Source organism: Lampetra fluviatilis, chromosome 82 (genome assembly GCF_964198595.1).
Source record: "Lampetra fluviatilis chromosome 82, kcLamFluv1.1, whole genome shotgun sequence".
In the NCBI taxonomy this organism is placed as follows: Eukaryota; Metazoa; Chordata; class Hyperoartia; order Petromyzontiformes; family Petromyzontidae; genus Lampetra; species Lampetra fluviatilis.
Window position 1 is genome coordinate 484918 of NC_136356.1, and position 15988 is coordinate 500905.

At 45.3% G+C, this 15988-nt stretch overlaps 1 protein-coding gene across 1 annotated transcript in view; it reads left to right on the forward strand.

Moving 5' to 3' along the window:
• Positions 1 to 10: 10 nt before the first annotated feature.
• Positions 11 to 15988, forward strand: part of LOC144953760 (uncharacterized) — a 25619-nt gene continuing 9641 nt past the window's right edge. The window contains exons 1-7 of the mRNA XM_078884353.1: positions 11 to 71; positions 1229 to 1301; positions 3596 to 4691; positions 8543 to 8615; positions 9759 to 9831; positions 12076 to 13263; positions 13836 to 13878. Coding sequence (XP_078740479.1) covers positions 3624 to 4691; positions 8543 to 8615; positions 9759 to 9831; positions 12076 to 13263; positions 13836 to 13878 — 2445 coding nt within the window. The 5' untranslated portion in view covers positions 11 to 71; positions 1229 to 1301; positions 3596 to 3623. The remainder of the gene's footprint in view (positions 72 to 1228; positions 1302 to 3595; positions 4692 to 8542; positions 8616 to 9758; positions 9832 to 12075; positions 13264 to 13835; positions 13879 to 15988) is intronic.

The window sequence follows — 15988 nt, forward strand, 5'->3', positions numbered from 1 at the left end:
TGTCACCTGCTGCCGCGTGACGTCACGAGGGACCGGGAAGTTTCCGCTCGGCCCGTGCACTGAAATCCGAGGTGAGATTCTCATCGCGGTTGTTGTGGTGATTGTGGTTGTTGTGGTGGTTGTTGTTGTGGTGGTTGTGGTGGTTGTTGTTTACCGAGGTAGAGCCTCGCTCTCTCTCTCGTAGGGATGTCAATTGAGTAGCAGCGAGCATGGAAGCGATGTCCACGTTGGAACTTACAACGCGGGGCCTTGCCTCCTGCCCTCGCCTGGTCGCGTTCGCTTCAATTCTCTCGCTTAGTTTCGCAACCTGTAGAAGAACGCGATCAGCCAGGCGATGCGTTAGTTGTGTGTTGACCGACTCTCTGTGTTGTATTGCATTACTTTTCTAATTTTATTAAGTTTGTTTGATTAAGTGCAGTCACCAAACCTCCAAATCTCTCATTGACACAACGCCGTAATTATAATGTTATAATAATTATAATATATAATAATTATAATATATAATAATTATAATATATAATTATAATGTTATGATAAGTATAATGTTATACTAATTATAATGTTATGATAAGTATAATGTTATACTAATTATAATAATCAAATATGCCCCTCCAATATATTGCTATAAAAATATTTGTAAATAATAATTGCGATGCTCTGATAATAAAAACAACAATTTGCTAAGCCACAAGATCTTCATATCACAATACATAGATTTCTGTTTATATGATTGCGTTGTACTTTATGAATCCCTAATCTCCGCCATTACATACTATGAAACAAGAAAAGGTAAAAAAGAAAAACAGAGCAATGTAATACAATACACTATTAGACATTGTATCAAATTTAAAAAAATCCATCCCATGTGTTAGTGAATTTTAAAAAAATATTTTAGGGAGGAAATGGCAGGAAATTAATTTTCTAATTTAGATATTTTTCTGGGGGGGGGACCCCAGACCCCCTGGAAGATTTGGTCCCCCCCAATGTTGACTCCATGGCTACGGCCTTGCATTGACGTGCTAGTTTTTCTACCCCCTCCCCTCTCTCTGCCCCTTTCTCTACTCCGAGAAGCCAATGACTTATATAATGTATTTTTTATTCTATGTGACTTTACCGAAAGAACCAAAGAGTATCTTGCTTAAGTTTTAATTTCCCTTCACCTGGCTCGCTACTTTGTAACTTTGTTTTGTTTTAAATATTCACACAGTTTTTTTTCATTTTTTACCAGGCCACGCCCGCTTGAGCTGCTCTACCGCTCTTGTTTTCAGAAGCGACCTGCCCACAACAACAATAACAACAAGGTGGGGCTTGTCAACAGCGTGGTGGTGTTCACTCTAGACGCGTGGCGGTGTTCACTCTAGACACGTGGCGGTGTTCGCTCTAGACGCGTGGCGGTGTTCACTCTAGACGTGTGGCTGTGTTCACTCTAGACGCGTGGCGGTGTTCACTCTAGACGCGTGGCGGTGTTCACTCTAGACGCGTGGTGGTGTTCACTCTAGACGTGTGGCTGTGTTCACTCTAGACGCGTGGCGGTGTTCACTCTAGACACGTGGTTGTGTTCACTCTAGACGCGTGGCTGTGTTCGCTCTAGACGTGTGGCGGTGTTCACTCTAGACGCGTGGCGGTGTTCACTCTAGATGCGTGGCGGTGTTCACTCTAGACGCGTGGCTCTGTTCGCTCTAGACGTGTGGCGGTGTTCACTCTAGACGCGTGGCGGTGTTCAATCTAGATGCGTGGCGGTGTTCACTCTAGACGTGTGGCTGTGTTCACTCTGGACGTGTGGCCGTGTTCGCTTTGGACGCGTGGCGGTGTTCACTCTCTACATGTGGAGGGGAAACCCGGGGATCGGGAAGGAAATCCACGCGACCACGGGGAGAGAGAGAGACACGTAAACTTAAAAATATACAGCAGGCGTCAGGGTCGGGATCGAACCCACGACTTCCTGTATGCCAGGACAGGTAGTTAACATCTCACCACAGAGAGACACGCAGCCTCGGCTGTGTTGGTTGATCCTCAATGAATTACTTGGTGGAGTGAGGAAGCATTAATACTGAGCAGGTGAAGGTGGCCAGGCGTGGGTCTGGACACACTACCACCTGTGAACCATGCCAGTGTGTGACAGTGGTGGAGCCAGTGGGGGTGGGGTGGCACATGCCCCCCCAACGATCCGATAGAAATCCGTAATTTCGATAGGATCATTGGGGTTTATTAGTAACTAGCTTCACTACCCGGCTTTGCCCGGGACTTGGATTCTTGTCTTGGATTAATTTAATATTCCCTCATAATTCAATGAAAAACTCTGAAAAAATTGATGCTTGCAAGAAAGAAGCCGAAACACTTCAATTTACCTAAATCGGATGTTTTCACTCAAGGAAATTCAACCTGAACCCACTGCTACGTCAGGTCGATTTTTGCCACTCGGGAAGGGAATGACGTGGCATTCGCTTAGACATTTCAGACTGTATAAGCTGTGAAAATTTCATGACGCCAGAGCTCAGTGTTGGAGAGTTTTTGCTGCTTCACACAAACAAACAGGTGTAAGTTCTGCTTTATATTTAAGATGGCAGTTGTACCCGTTCTTCACACGGATTTGTATTGAAACTCCGAGAAGCCAATGACTTAATCGGCCAGGAGCGAAGCGCCACCGAAAATCTCCCGAGACGCTGTGAACAGCTGTAGAAGTACGGCGCGCGAAGAGTCATGTGGTAGGGGGTTAAGCATTGCAGAGCACTTAGCTCAGGTGTGATGCGGGTTGATGCCACATACGTCATGGTCATTTCGCCCCCCCCCCCCCCCCCCAAATACAAAAGTCTATTTTTCTTTCCTGAAGGCATCAACACGCGTCGAATGAAAAGCAAGGGACAAGTCCTTTCTTACTAACAACTCCTTTCTCACTAACAACTCCTTACTTACTAACAACTCCTTACTTACTAACAACTCCTGTAATTTTTCATTGCTGGAGGGGTTTCCCCCCCCTTCCTGAAAATCCTTTCTCCACCTCTGAGTGTGTGACAGTGTCAAGTTTGTATTTGCAGTAAAGTCTATTAACTCTATTGAGCACAGAGGTTATATCAAAACAGTAGTTTATTTTAGTTTTCCTCTGGAACTCTTTGTAAGAATGGAGTCAGGAAGTGATCACAGCACACACGTGCAGCAGCTTGAAGTCGGAACTGCTCATCCCAGCAATCAAGGACATCTGTGCCTGGCTTCACACCTCTAAGTTGCGATTGAACATTAATTTATGCATTTGTGCATGACACAAATAGTATTATTTTCAACACCCTTTGCTATTTCAGCTGAATTTAGCTTTCATAAACATTTATTTAGAAGCCAGACAGCTGAAATTGTGTGCTGAGTTTTGGGTTAACGTTCATTTTGAAGATACGAGGGCTTCCAGGCATGTTTATGACCATTTGCCCTCTCATTGTGTGCCATAACAGCCCGTGTGATGAATTTGGGACACTTTTTTTACTATATCATAAATATATGAATAACTATAGACGTGTAAGTCATGTGTGACTGTGTATATATGCATTCCTCTGTGCCTCGATACTGACGTGTAGATGGTGTGGATATTCTTTGTTTCTGTCTGCAGCTGTCGCTGCCTCTGCAGAAGTGGTCTCATGGAGCAAAGGCACTCGGCGTGGCTCGGTGCAAAAAGGCAACAATGCGACCGGTGTGCATACAGCACGGATTGTCCTGCACATTTCACACGGCACCAGAGAACTCACACAGGAGAGAAACCCTTCAAGTGCAGTGTGTGTGGGAAGGCGTTTGCATATTCATCTACTCTTGTAAAACACCAGAGAATACACACGGGAGAGAAACCCTTCAAGTGCAGTGTGTGTGGGAAGGCATTTTTATATTCATCTGCTCTTGTAACACACCAGAGAACACACACGGGAGAGAAACCCTTCAAGTGCAGTGTGTGTGGGAAGGCGTTTGCACAGTCACCACATCTTGTAAAACACCAGAGAGCACACACGGGAGAGAAACCCTTCAAGTGCAGTGTGTGTGGGAAGGTGTTTGCATGTTCAGCTCATCTTGTAACACACCAGAGAACACACACGGGAGAGAAACCCTTCAAGTGCAGTGTGTGTGGGAAGGTGTTTGCATGTTCAGCTCATCTTGTAACACACCAGAGAACACACACGGGAGAAAAACCCTTCAAGTGCAGTGTGTGTGGGAAGGCGTTTGCACAGTCATCTACTCTTGTAGCACACCAGAGAACACACACGGGAGAGAAACCCTTCAAGTGCAGTGTGTGTGGGAAGGCGTTTGCACGTTCAGCTCATCTTGTAAAACACCAGAGAACACACACGGGAGAAAAATCCTTCAAGTGCAGTGTGTGTGGGAAGGCGTTTGCACAGTCATCTACTCTTGTAACACACCAGAGAACACACACGGGAGAGAAACCCTTCAAGTGCGGTGTGTGTGGGAAGGCGTTTACACTTTCACGAAATCTTCAAAGACACCAGAGATCACACAAGCATCAGAAGATCCACAAGGATTGGAGTCTGAAATCAGCTTGTGAAAGTCAAAGTGCCTCAATGAGCCCATCCCTCATCAAACAAGAACCGGAAGAAAATCCCAGCTTGGACGCTTTTAAAGGTATCGAGGTGAAATGTGAAGAAGTGATGGTGAAGAGCGAAGAAGTGAAGGTAAAATTTGAAATGAAGATTCAACTCCAAAATGGGACCTTCGCATCGATGGAGGCAACGTGAAGCAGGAGGAGAATTCTGACTGAGGCAGAGCGAGGCAACTCCCAGCAGTTTGTGGAAGTGGAGGTGTGGGTGGACTTCCTCCGAGACAATACAAAGTCAAATGGAGACCCGGTAGATGTGTAAGCCAGTGACGATGTCGCTCCAATAGATGCACCTTTGTCACAGGCCTTTAATGACAAGAATGTGAAGTTGAACACTCAATTGATAGGTTCAACCTGCAGGGTAAGAGCGGCCAGTCTTTGTGGACCTGTGTGTTGGGTAGATCTCTAACCAGGAGCGAGAGCCAATAAGCTCCCAAGCATTCACTATGTTATCATAATTGCATTTATATTGTGCTTGCTTAATTGCCTTGGCAATAAGTAGTTTTGTATCGTTTCTCGTCTCAAACACTCGAAGAGCATCCCCAAGTAGCAGCTGCCCCTGTGTGGCACAAGGTGGTGGCCCTGCACTGGCCTGCATGTGGACAAGAGCCTGTCAGTGGGGGGCGATGGTTGATGTGGCATCTCAGTTGTGGAGTTTGTAGGTAATGTTTGGAATTTGCAAAATTTTTACCCAGATGCCAGCATGCAATGGCCGACTCGTTTTAAATGGTGCATTAGTATGGTGTACATACACTTAAGCAGACAGTGTTTTTTGTTTATCTTGTTAATACGATGTAACCTGATGCAGCATATTTCAGTGCAGTAATTTAACTTCGTAAAAATGATTGTCAATAATTTAGAATGAATACTAGTCCGATTGTGTGCGTACATGTAACATTTTGTCTACAAGGGTCAAACATTGATTAAGTCATGTTAGGACAAAGTCTGTGTTTTTGGAGTAAACTGTACAGATCACTCAGGTGAGACTCATTGTTCTTGTGATACAGGTCAAAGGGTACTTTTGTGGTTTCAGGAAGCATCTCCCTCTGGAGCAACTCATTGTCTTTGAAATAGGGAGCACACTCGGATCATTCATCAATTACAAGGCATACCACTCAAAAGTTACACTTAGTGGAGATACATTCTCTACAACACGAATTATAATTTGGTATTACATGTTGACGCAAATTTCGTCTAACTAGGACTAGAAATGCTCCTTACAGATTAACGTCTGGATGTTTGAAGCTATCGGTTGAAACAAGCCCGGCTGCTGTTGAGACTCTGTGCACCAATCGGGGTGCACAGGTGGCTTGCACTGAATCAATGATGCACTCTCAGAAGGCTGTGCTAGTTATCGTTTGTGTAAAACATTCCTTTGTTTCGTGGAGAGATCGATAAATGAAAGATGTCGTGTCTGCTGATCTGCTTCATAGCAAAGAGATAATTTTAAGAGCATATTTGGAATGCATTTTTGGTAGAGATTTGTATTCGGTTACAAGGCAGAGCACATCGAGTAGATACATTCTCCACAACAATACTCATTAGAATTTTGCATGAAGTCTTATTTGTTGGTGAACTAGGACAAGAAATGGTCCTTGCCGATTAACGTCTGGATGTTCACAACCATGGGTTGAAGCAAGCCTGACCGCCTGCAGCCCCCTCACAACCATTTACGGCCTTGGGCCAGGAAAGTCACGATGAAAATTGCACACGAACGACGCATCCACACAAACTCCCGATGCTCCATTTTGAAGTTTTAAAATGAAACAATTTTGAATTGTATTATGTTTAGAATTAGATAATTGTATTTCTTCATTAAAGCTTATATCATTTTACATCTGGAAGGCTTAATTGAAAACGACATTTAGTGTGAATTTTATCTCGTCGTTAAGTAGATGGCCTTACTGGGGTTCGGTTCGATGCGGACTTTCACCTGGTTGGGTTCGCGGGGTGGAGATGAGGCGACACAGAGCTGGCCGTGCCAGAAGACTGCCGTCTGCAGATCGATTCCAACGCGATCGAACGTCTGTCCCTGCTCCTCCGTCGTTCATGCAGGGGGCGCGTAGGTTTACAGCGCTCCCTGCATGAAAGTGATGAAAAGTGCAGCGTTCATCACAGAGAGATGAAGTGCGCTGATATAAGAGTACTAGTAGGAAGTATCCGGCGTTGCCCGGGCGAAAAAGACAAACATGGACTTAGACACACATACAGACATTCGCTTCAGATACACACACATGGAGTTAAACACGCAAATCTACGTACACACATACAGCGACTCGAACACACACGTAGACTCACACACACATGGACCTAAGCACACATGGCTTTACACACATCGACTAAGAGACACACACATGGACTCACACAGCAATCCCCGATGATGCCACAGCTAGAGCAATTCTCTCTGGCGAGCCTTTGCGAGGAGCAGTTTCAAAACAAAGGTCTTCCCAGTACTGGCAGGTGCATCAATGATACAAATGACTCGACTTGTAGTCTCAATGTCTTCCAAGATTTCCGTGTAGGCTTCTATTTGTGCATCCATCAGCTTTGGTTAATTTTCTTAAATAAATGTAAGAATCTGTCAAGCATAATAGCATATTTCACGTAGGATCTCTTCAGCAAGGGCATGCAGGTTGTCCCTGTAGGGTGTTGGTAGTCCCATAGACGTGAAGTATTTTCCAGCAATGGAGTGCAGTTTGCTGATTTCTTTTGGGATCTGAAAATTTCATTGTAAAATTTCCCATTTTTTCGTAATATATAGAATACTAATGCTTAACAAAATGGAGGAATTCACTTTTTATTGGAAAATCTAGCTATGAAAATTTAGCAAATTTCATGGTGAAATTTCTCACTTTAATTGTAATATATAGGCTACTCAGTCTAAACACAACGGAGGAATACACTTTTTGTTTAAAAATACATCTGTAAAAATTCGTTCAATTTTAGCCAAAAACGGCAGAGGTTAGTATGCCGATTTCCTGTTTGGGATGTGAACATTTCATCGTGAAATTTTCCACTTTTAATCTAATACATAGCATACTAAGGCTAAATACAATGGAGAAATTAACTTTTGTCGACAAATAAGGCTGTGAAAGTTTGGCTTATTGAGCCTAAAATCGGCACAGTATGCCGATGAACTTTTTTATATTCGAAAATTTCATGCATGAAATTCCCCACTTTTTTACGTAATATATAGGCTACTCAGGCTAAACACAACCAAGGAATGCACTTTTCGTTGAAAAATAAAGCCATGAAAATTGGGCCAATTTTGCCAAAAAACGGCCTAGGTTCGTATGGCGATTAATCTTTATGGACGTGAAAATGTCATCGTGAAATGTCGCCAGCGGTGTGCTGGAGAGCCAAGCCACGACATCTACAAAGTGCTGCTCACAGCGAGTAGCAGCACCGGTGGAGGTCGTCACGGCACACACAGAGGGGGTGGGTGGCCAGCATCACGCCCGGCCGCCTTTGTCTCCCCAGTGCTGGCGATGTTGACACACCGCACCGGGCACTCGTTTGAGGCTGAGTCGACGTAGGGGAGGCTCAGGACCGGCTCAGAAAGTCGTCACTGGCGGTGTTGGCCACGAGCGGGAATGGAACTCGGCTGGTCGATGCGGAGCGCAGCGCTCTTCACGTCACTGCCAACAACAACAAACTTGAACTCTGACCCCGCTCTCTGACGTCACCGCTCAGCGTGACCTCATCGGCGTCAAACGACAAGGGGAGGTGTGCCGCGTTAGTGACGTCATGTCACTCACCCCCCGACCCCCGTCCTCTTGAGCGTGACGTCACATCCACTCAGCCGCTGCCGATAACTGTCCCAGTGCCAATCCTTATTTGGGCAAAGCCACGCCCGGTGCCTGGCGGCTCATTAACATAATGTATTCGTGAAAGTCGTCGCGAGTTGAGGGCCGCTCATTGTGGGAGGGGAGTATCATCGTACACCGCAAGTGACGTCATGTCACCTGCTGCCGCGTGACGTCACGAGGGACCGGGAAGTTTCCGCTCGGCCCGTGCACTGAAATCCGAGGTGAGATTCTCATCGCGGTTGTTGTGGTGATTGTGGTTGTTGTTGTGGTGGTTGTTGTTGTGGTGGTTGTGGTGGTTGTTGTTTACCGAGGTAGAGCCTCGCTCTCTCTCTCGTAGGGATGTCAATTGAGTAACAGCGAGCATGGAAGCGATGTCCACGTTGGAACTTACAACGCGGGGCCTTGCCTCCTGCCCTCGCCTGGTCGCGTTCGCTTCAATTCTCTCGCTTAGTTTCGCAACCTGTAGAAGAACGCGATCAGCCAGGCGATGCGTTAGTTGTGTGTTGACCGACTCTCTGTGTTGTATTGCATTACTTTTCTAATTTTATTAAGTTTGTTTGATTAAGTGCAGTCACCAAACCTCCAAATCTCTCATTGACACAACGCCGTAATTATAATGTTATAATAATTATAATATATAATAATTATAATATATAATTATAATGTTATGATAAGTATAATGTTATACTAATTATAATGTTATGATAAGTATAATGTTATACTAATTATAATAATCAAATATGCCCCTCCAATATATTGCTATAAAAATATTTGTAAATAATAATTGCGATGCTCTGATAATAAAAACAACAATTTGCTAAGCCACAAGATCTTCATATCACAATACATAGATTTCTGTTTATATGATTGCGTTGTACTTTATGAATCCCTAATCTCCGCCATTACATACTATGAAACAAGAAAAGGTAAAAAAGAAAAACAGAGCAATGTAATACAATACACTATTAGACATTGTATCAAATTTAAAAAAATCCATCCCATGTGTTAGTGAATTTTAAAAAATATTTTAGGGAGGAAATGGCAGGAAATTAATTTTCTAATTTAGATATTTTTCTGGGGGGGGGACCCCAGACCCCCTGGAAGATTTGGTCCCCCCCAATGTTGACTCCATGGCTACGGCCTTGCATTGACGTGCTAGTTTTTCTACCCCCTCCCCTCTCTCTGCCCCTTTCTCTACTCCGAGAAGCCAATGACTTATATAATGTATTTTTTATTCTATGTGACTTTACCGAAAGAACCAAAGAGTATCTTGCTTAAGTTTTAATTTCCCTTCACCTGGCTCGCTACTTTGTAACTTTGTTTTGTTTTAAATATTCACACAGTTTTTTTTCATTTTTTACCAGGCCACGCCCGCTTGAGCTGCTCTACCGCTCTTGTTTTCAGAAGCGACCTGCCCACAACAACAATAACAACAAGGTGGGGCTTGTCAACAGCGTGGTGGTGTTCACTCTAGACGCGTGGCGGTGTTCACTCTAGACACGTGGCGGTGTTCGCTCTAGACGCGTGGCGGTGTTCACTCTAGACGTGTGGCTGTGTTCACTCTAGACGCGTGGCGGTGTTCACTCTAGACGCGTGGCGGTGTTCACTCTAGACGCGTGGCGGTGTTCACTCTGGACGCGTGGCGGTGTTCACTCTAGACACGTGGTTGTGTTCACTCTAGACGCGTGGCTGTGTTCGCTCTAGACGTGTGGCGGTGTTCACTCTAGACGCGTGGCGGTGTTCACTCTAGACGCGTGGCGGTGTTCACTCGAGACGTGTGGCGGTGTTCACTCTAGACGCGTGGCGGTGTTCAATCTAGATGCGTGGCGGTGTTCACTCTAGACGTGTGGCTGTGTTCACTCTGGACGTGTGGCCGTGTTCGCTTTGGACGCGTGGCGGTGTTCACTCTCTACATGTGGAGGGGAAACCCGGGGATCGGGAAGGAAATCCACGCGACCACGGGGAGAGAGAGAGACACGTAAACTTAAAAATATACAGCAGGCGTCAGGGTCGGGATCGAACCCACGACTTCCTGTATGCCAGGACAGGTAGTTAACATCTCACCACAGAGAGACACGCAGCCTCGGCTGTGTTGGTTGATCCTCAATGAATTACTTGGTGGAGTGAGGAAGCATTAATACTGAGCAGGTGAAGGTGGCCAGGCGTGGGTCTGGACACACTACCACCTGTGAACCATGCCAGTGTGTGACAGTGGTGGAGCCAGTGGGGGTGGGGTGGCACATGCCCCCCCAACGATCCGATAGAAATCCGTAATTTCGATAGGATCATTGGGGTTTATTAGTAACTAGCTTCACTACCCGGCTTTGCCCGGGACTTGGATTCTTGTCTTGGATTAATTTAATATTCCCTCATAATTCAATGAAAAACTCTGAAAAAATTGATGCTTGCAAGAAAGAAGCCGAAACACTTCAATTTACCTAAATCGGATGTTTTCACTCAAGGAAATTCAACCTGAACCCACTGCTACGTCAGGTCGATTTTTGCCACTCGGGAAGGGAATGACGTGGCATTCGCTTAGACATTTCAGACTGTATAAGCTGTGAAAATTTCATGACGCCAGAGCTCAGTGTTGGAGAGTTTTTGCTGCTTCACACAAACAAACAGGTGTAAGTTCTGCTTTATATTTAAGATGGCAGTTGTACCCGTTCTTCACACGGATTTGTATTGAAACTCCGAGAAGCCAATGACTTAATCGGCCAGGAGCGAAGCGCCACCGAAAATCTCCCGAGACGCTGTGAACAGCTGTAGAAGTACGGCGCGCGAAGAGTCATGTGGTAGGGGGTTAAGCATTGCAGAGCACTTAGCTCAGGTGTGATGCGGGTTGATGCCACATACGTCATGGTCATTTCGCCCCCCCCCCCCCCCCAAATACAAAAGTCTATTTTTCTTTCCTGAAGGCATCAACACGCGTCGAATGAAAAGCAAGGGACAAGTCCTTTCTTACTAACAACTCCTTTCTCACTAACAACTCCTTACTTACTAACAACTCCTTACTTACTAACAACTCCTGTAATTTTTCATTGCTGGAGGGGTTTCCCCCCCCTTCCTGAAAATCCTTTCTCCACCTCTGAGTGTGTGACAGTGTCAAGTTTGTATTTGCAGTAAAGTCTATTAACTCTATTGAGCACAGAGGTTATATCAAAACAGTAGTTTATTTTAGTTTTCCTCTGGAACTCTTTGTAAGAATGGAGTCAGGAAGTGATCACAGCACACACGTGCAGCAGCTTGAAGTCGGAACTGCTCATCCCAGCAATCAAGGACATCTGTGCCTGGCTTCACACCTCTAAGTTGCGATTGAACATTAATTTATGCATTTGTGCATGACACAAATAGTATTATTTTCAACACCCTTTGCTATGTCAGCTGAATTTAGCTTTCATAAACATTCATTTTGAAGCCAAACAGCTGAAATTGTGTGCTCTGAGTTTTGGGTTAACGTTCATTTTGAAGATACGAGGGCTTCCAGGCATGTTTATGACCATTTGCCCTCTCATTGTGTACCATAACAGCCCATGTGATGAATTTTGGACACTTTTTCACTATATCATGAATATATGAATAAGTATAGACGTGTAAGTCATGTGTGACTGTATATGCATTCCTCTGTGCATCGATACTGATGTGTAGATGGTGTGGATATTCCCTTTTTTCTGTCTGCAGTTGTCGCTTCCTCTGCAGAATTTGTCTGATGGAGCAAAGGCACTCGGTGCGGCTCGGTGCAAAAAGGCATCAATGCGACCGGTGTGCATACAGCACGGATCGTCCTAAATATTTTACACAGCACCAGAGAACTCACACAGGAGAGAGACCCTTCAAGTGCAGTGTGTGTGGGAGGGCGTTTGCATGTTCAGCTACTCTTGTAACACACAAGAGAATACACACGGGAGAGAAACCCTTCAAGTGCAGTGTGTGTGGGAAGGCGTTTGCATGTTCATCTACTCTTGTAGCACACCAGAGAACACACACGGGAGAGAAACCCTTCAAGTGCAGTGTGTGTGGGAAGGCGTTTGCACAGTCATCTGCTCTTATAAAACACCAGAGAACACACACTGGAGAGAAACCCTTCAAGTGCACTTTGTGTGGGAAGGCGTTTTCAGATTCATCTACTCTTGTAAAACACCAGAGAACCCACACGGGAGAGAAACCCTTCAAGTGCAGTGTGTGTGGGAAGGCGTTTTCATATTCATCTACTCTTGTAACACACAAGAGAACACACACGGGAGAGAAACCCTTCAAGTGCAGTGTGTGTGGGAAGGCGTTTACAGAATCATCTGCTCTTGTAAAACACCAGAAAACACACACGGGAGAGAAACCCTTCAAGTGCAGTGTGTGTGGGAAGGCGTTTGCACGTTCATCTACTCTTGTAATACACAAGAGAACACACACGGGAGAGAAACCCTTCAAGTGCAGTGTGTGTGAGAAGGCGTTTACATTTTCACCAAATCTTCAAAGACACCAGAGATCACGCAAGCATCAGAAGATCCACAAGGAGTGGAGTCTGAAATCAGCTTCTGCAAGTCAAAGTGCCTCAATGAGCCCATCCCTCATCAAACAAGAACCGGAAGAAAATCCCAGCTTGGACGCTTTTAAAGAAATCAAGGTGAAATATGAAGAGGTGAAGGTGAAATGTGAAGACGTGATGGTGAAGAGCGAAGAAGTGAAGGTAAAATGTGAAGATGAAGATTCAACTCCCAAATCGGACCTTCACATCGATGGAGACAACGTGAAGCAGGAGGAGAATTCTGACTGTGAGGCAGAGCGAGGCAACTCCCAGCAGTTTGTGGAAGTGGAGGTGTGGGTGGACTTCCTCCGAGACAATACAAAGTCAAATGGAGACCCGGGAGATGCGTAAGCCTTAGACCAGTGGTTCTTAACCTGGGTTCGATCGAACCCCTGGCGTTCGATCGAACCCCAGGGGTTCGGTGAGTCAGTCTCAGGGGTTCGGCGGAGGTTTAGACACACACCTGACTCATGATTGTGCATCAGTAAAACATGTACCTATGTTTTGAATTTGAAAAAATTATTTTATTTTTCAAATTAAGAATGGTTCTGTGAATGCGCATATGAAACTGGTGGGGTTCAGTACCTCCAACAAGGTTAAGAACCACTGCCTTAGACGATGCCGCTCCAATAGATGCACCTTTGTCACAGGCCTTTAATGACAAGAATGTGAAGTTGAACACTCAGTTCCTAGGTTCAACCTGCAGGGTAAGAGCGGCCTGTCTTTGTGGACCTGTGGGTTGGGTAGATCTCTAACCAGGAGCGAGAGCCAATAAGCTCCCAAGCATTCGCTATGTTATCATAATTGCATTTATATTGTGCTTGCTTAATTGCCTCGGCAACTCGGAGTTTTGCATCGTATCTCATTTCAAACACTCCAAGAGCATCCCCAAGTAGCAGCTGCCCCTGTGTGGCACAAGGTGGAAGCCCTGCACCGGCCTGCACGTGGACACGAGTCTGTGGGTAGGGGGCGATCATTGACGCGCCATCTCCATGGTGTAGTTTGTGGATAATGTTTGGCATTACCCCAATGTTGACCGTGACACCAACATGCATTTGTGCGTTGTGAATGACACGACGCTTTGTTTTACATCTGCCGTTAAGCAGACTGCGCATATTTTTGCGAATGTTACTGGGGTAGCCAGGTGTGCCTGTCGGATTTGAACCTTGAACCTCTGCAAAAAACAGAGAATGCGCTACCAAAGTGTTGGTTCTTTTGGTAAAGTTACGCAGATAGAAAACGAACAATAAAATATAAAATAAATAAAATAAAAAAGTTGGAAAAATATTAATTGGTGAAAAGATGCCATTGGTCGACTGACTGAGATTACTGTGCCCCCCACAGTGTACACACACAGTGTGTACACACAATGTACACACACACACACAGTGTACACACACACAGTGTACACACACACAGTGTACACACACACACAGTGTACACACACACAGTGTACACACACACACAGTGTACACACACACACAGTGTACACACACACACAGTGTACACACACACAGTGTACACACACAGTACACACACAGTGTACACACACACACAGTGTACATATACACACAGTGTACACACACACTGTACACACACACTGTACACACACAGTGTACACACACACACTACACACACAGTACACACACACACAGTGTACACAGTGTACACACACACTGTACACACACTGTACACACAATGTACACACAGTGTACACACACACAATGTACACACACAGTGTACACACACACAGTGTACACACACACAGTGTGAACACACACACAGTACACACACACGGTGTGAACACACACACAGTACACACACACAGTGTGAACACACACACTACACACACAGTGTACACACACACACAAAGTTTGTACACACACACAGTTTGTACACACACACACAGTGTGTGTACACACACAGTGTGTACACACAGTGTGTGAACACACACAGTGTACGCACACACACAGTGTGTACACACACACAGTGTACACACACACACAGTGTGTACGTACACAGTGTGTACACACGTACACAGTGTGTACACACGTACACAGTGTGTACACACACTGTGTGTGTACACACAGTGTGAACACACACACAGTGTACGCACACACAGTATATACACACACACAGTGTACGTGTACACACAAAGTGTGTACACACACACAGTGTGTACACACACAGTGTGTACACACAGTGTGAACACACACACAGTGTACGCACACACAGTGTACACACACATACACAGTGTACACACACACAGTGTGCGCACACACAGTATATACACACACACAGTGTGAACACACAGTGTGTACACACTGTGTGTACACACACACACAGTGTGAACACACACAGTGTACACACACACACAGTGTGCGCACACACAGTATACACACACACACTGTGTACACACAGTGTGTACACACACACACAGTGTACACACACACAGTGTACACACACAGTGTACACACACACACACACTGTGTACACACAGTTTGTACACAGTGTGAACACACACAGTGTGAACACACACAGTGTGTACACACACACAGTGTGAACACACACACTGTGTACACACACACACAGTGTACACACACACAGTGTACGCACACACACAGTGTACACACACATACACAGTGTACACACACACAGTGTGCGCACACACAGTATACACACACACAGTGTACACACACAGTGTGTACACACACACACAGTGTACACACACATACAGTGTGTACACACACAGTGTACACACACACAGTGTACACACACACAGTGTACACACACAGTGTGCACACACACACAGTGTACACACACACACAGTGTACACACACACACAGTATACACACACACAGTACACACACACAGTGTACACACACACAGTGTACACACACATACAGTGTGTACGCACACACAGTGTGCGTACACTGTGTACACACACAGTGTACGCACACACACAGTGTGCGTACACTGTGTACACACAGTGTACACACACAGTGTACACACACACAGTGTACACACACAGTGTACACAGTGTACACACACAGTACACACACACAGTGTACA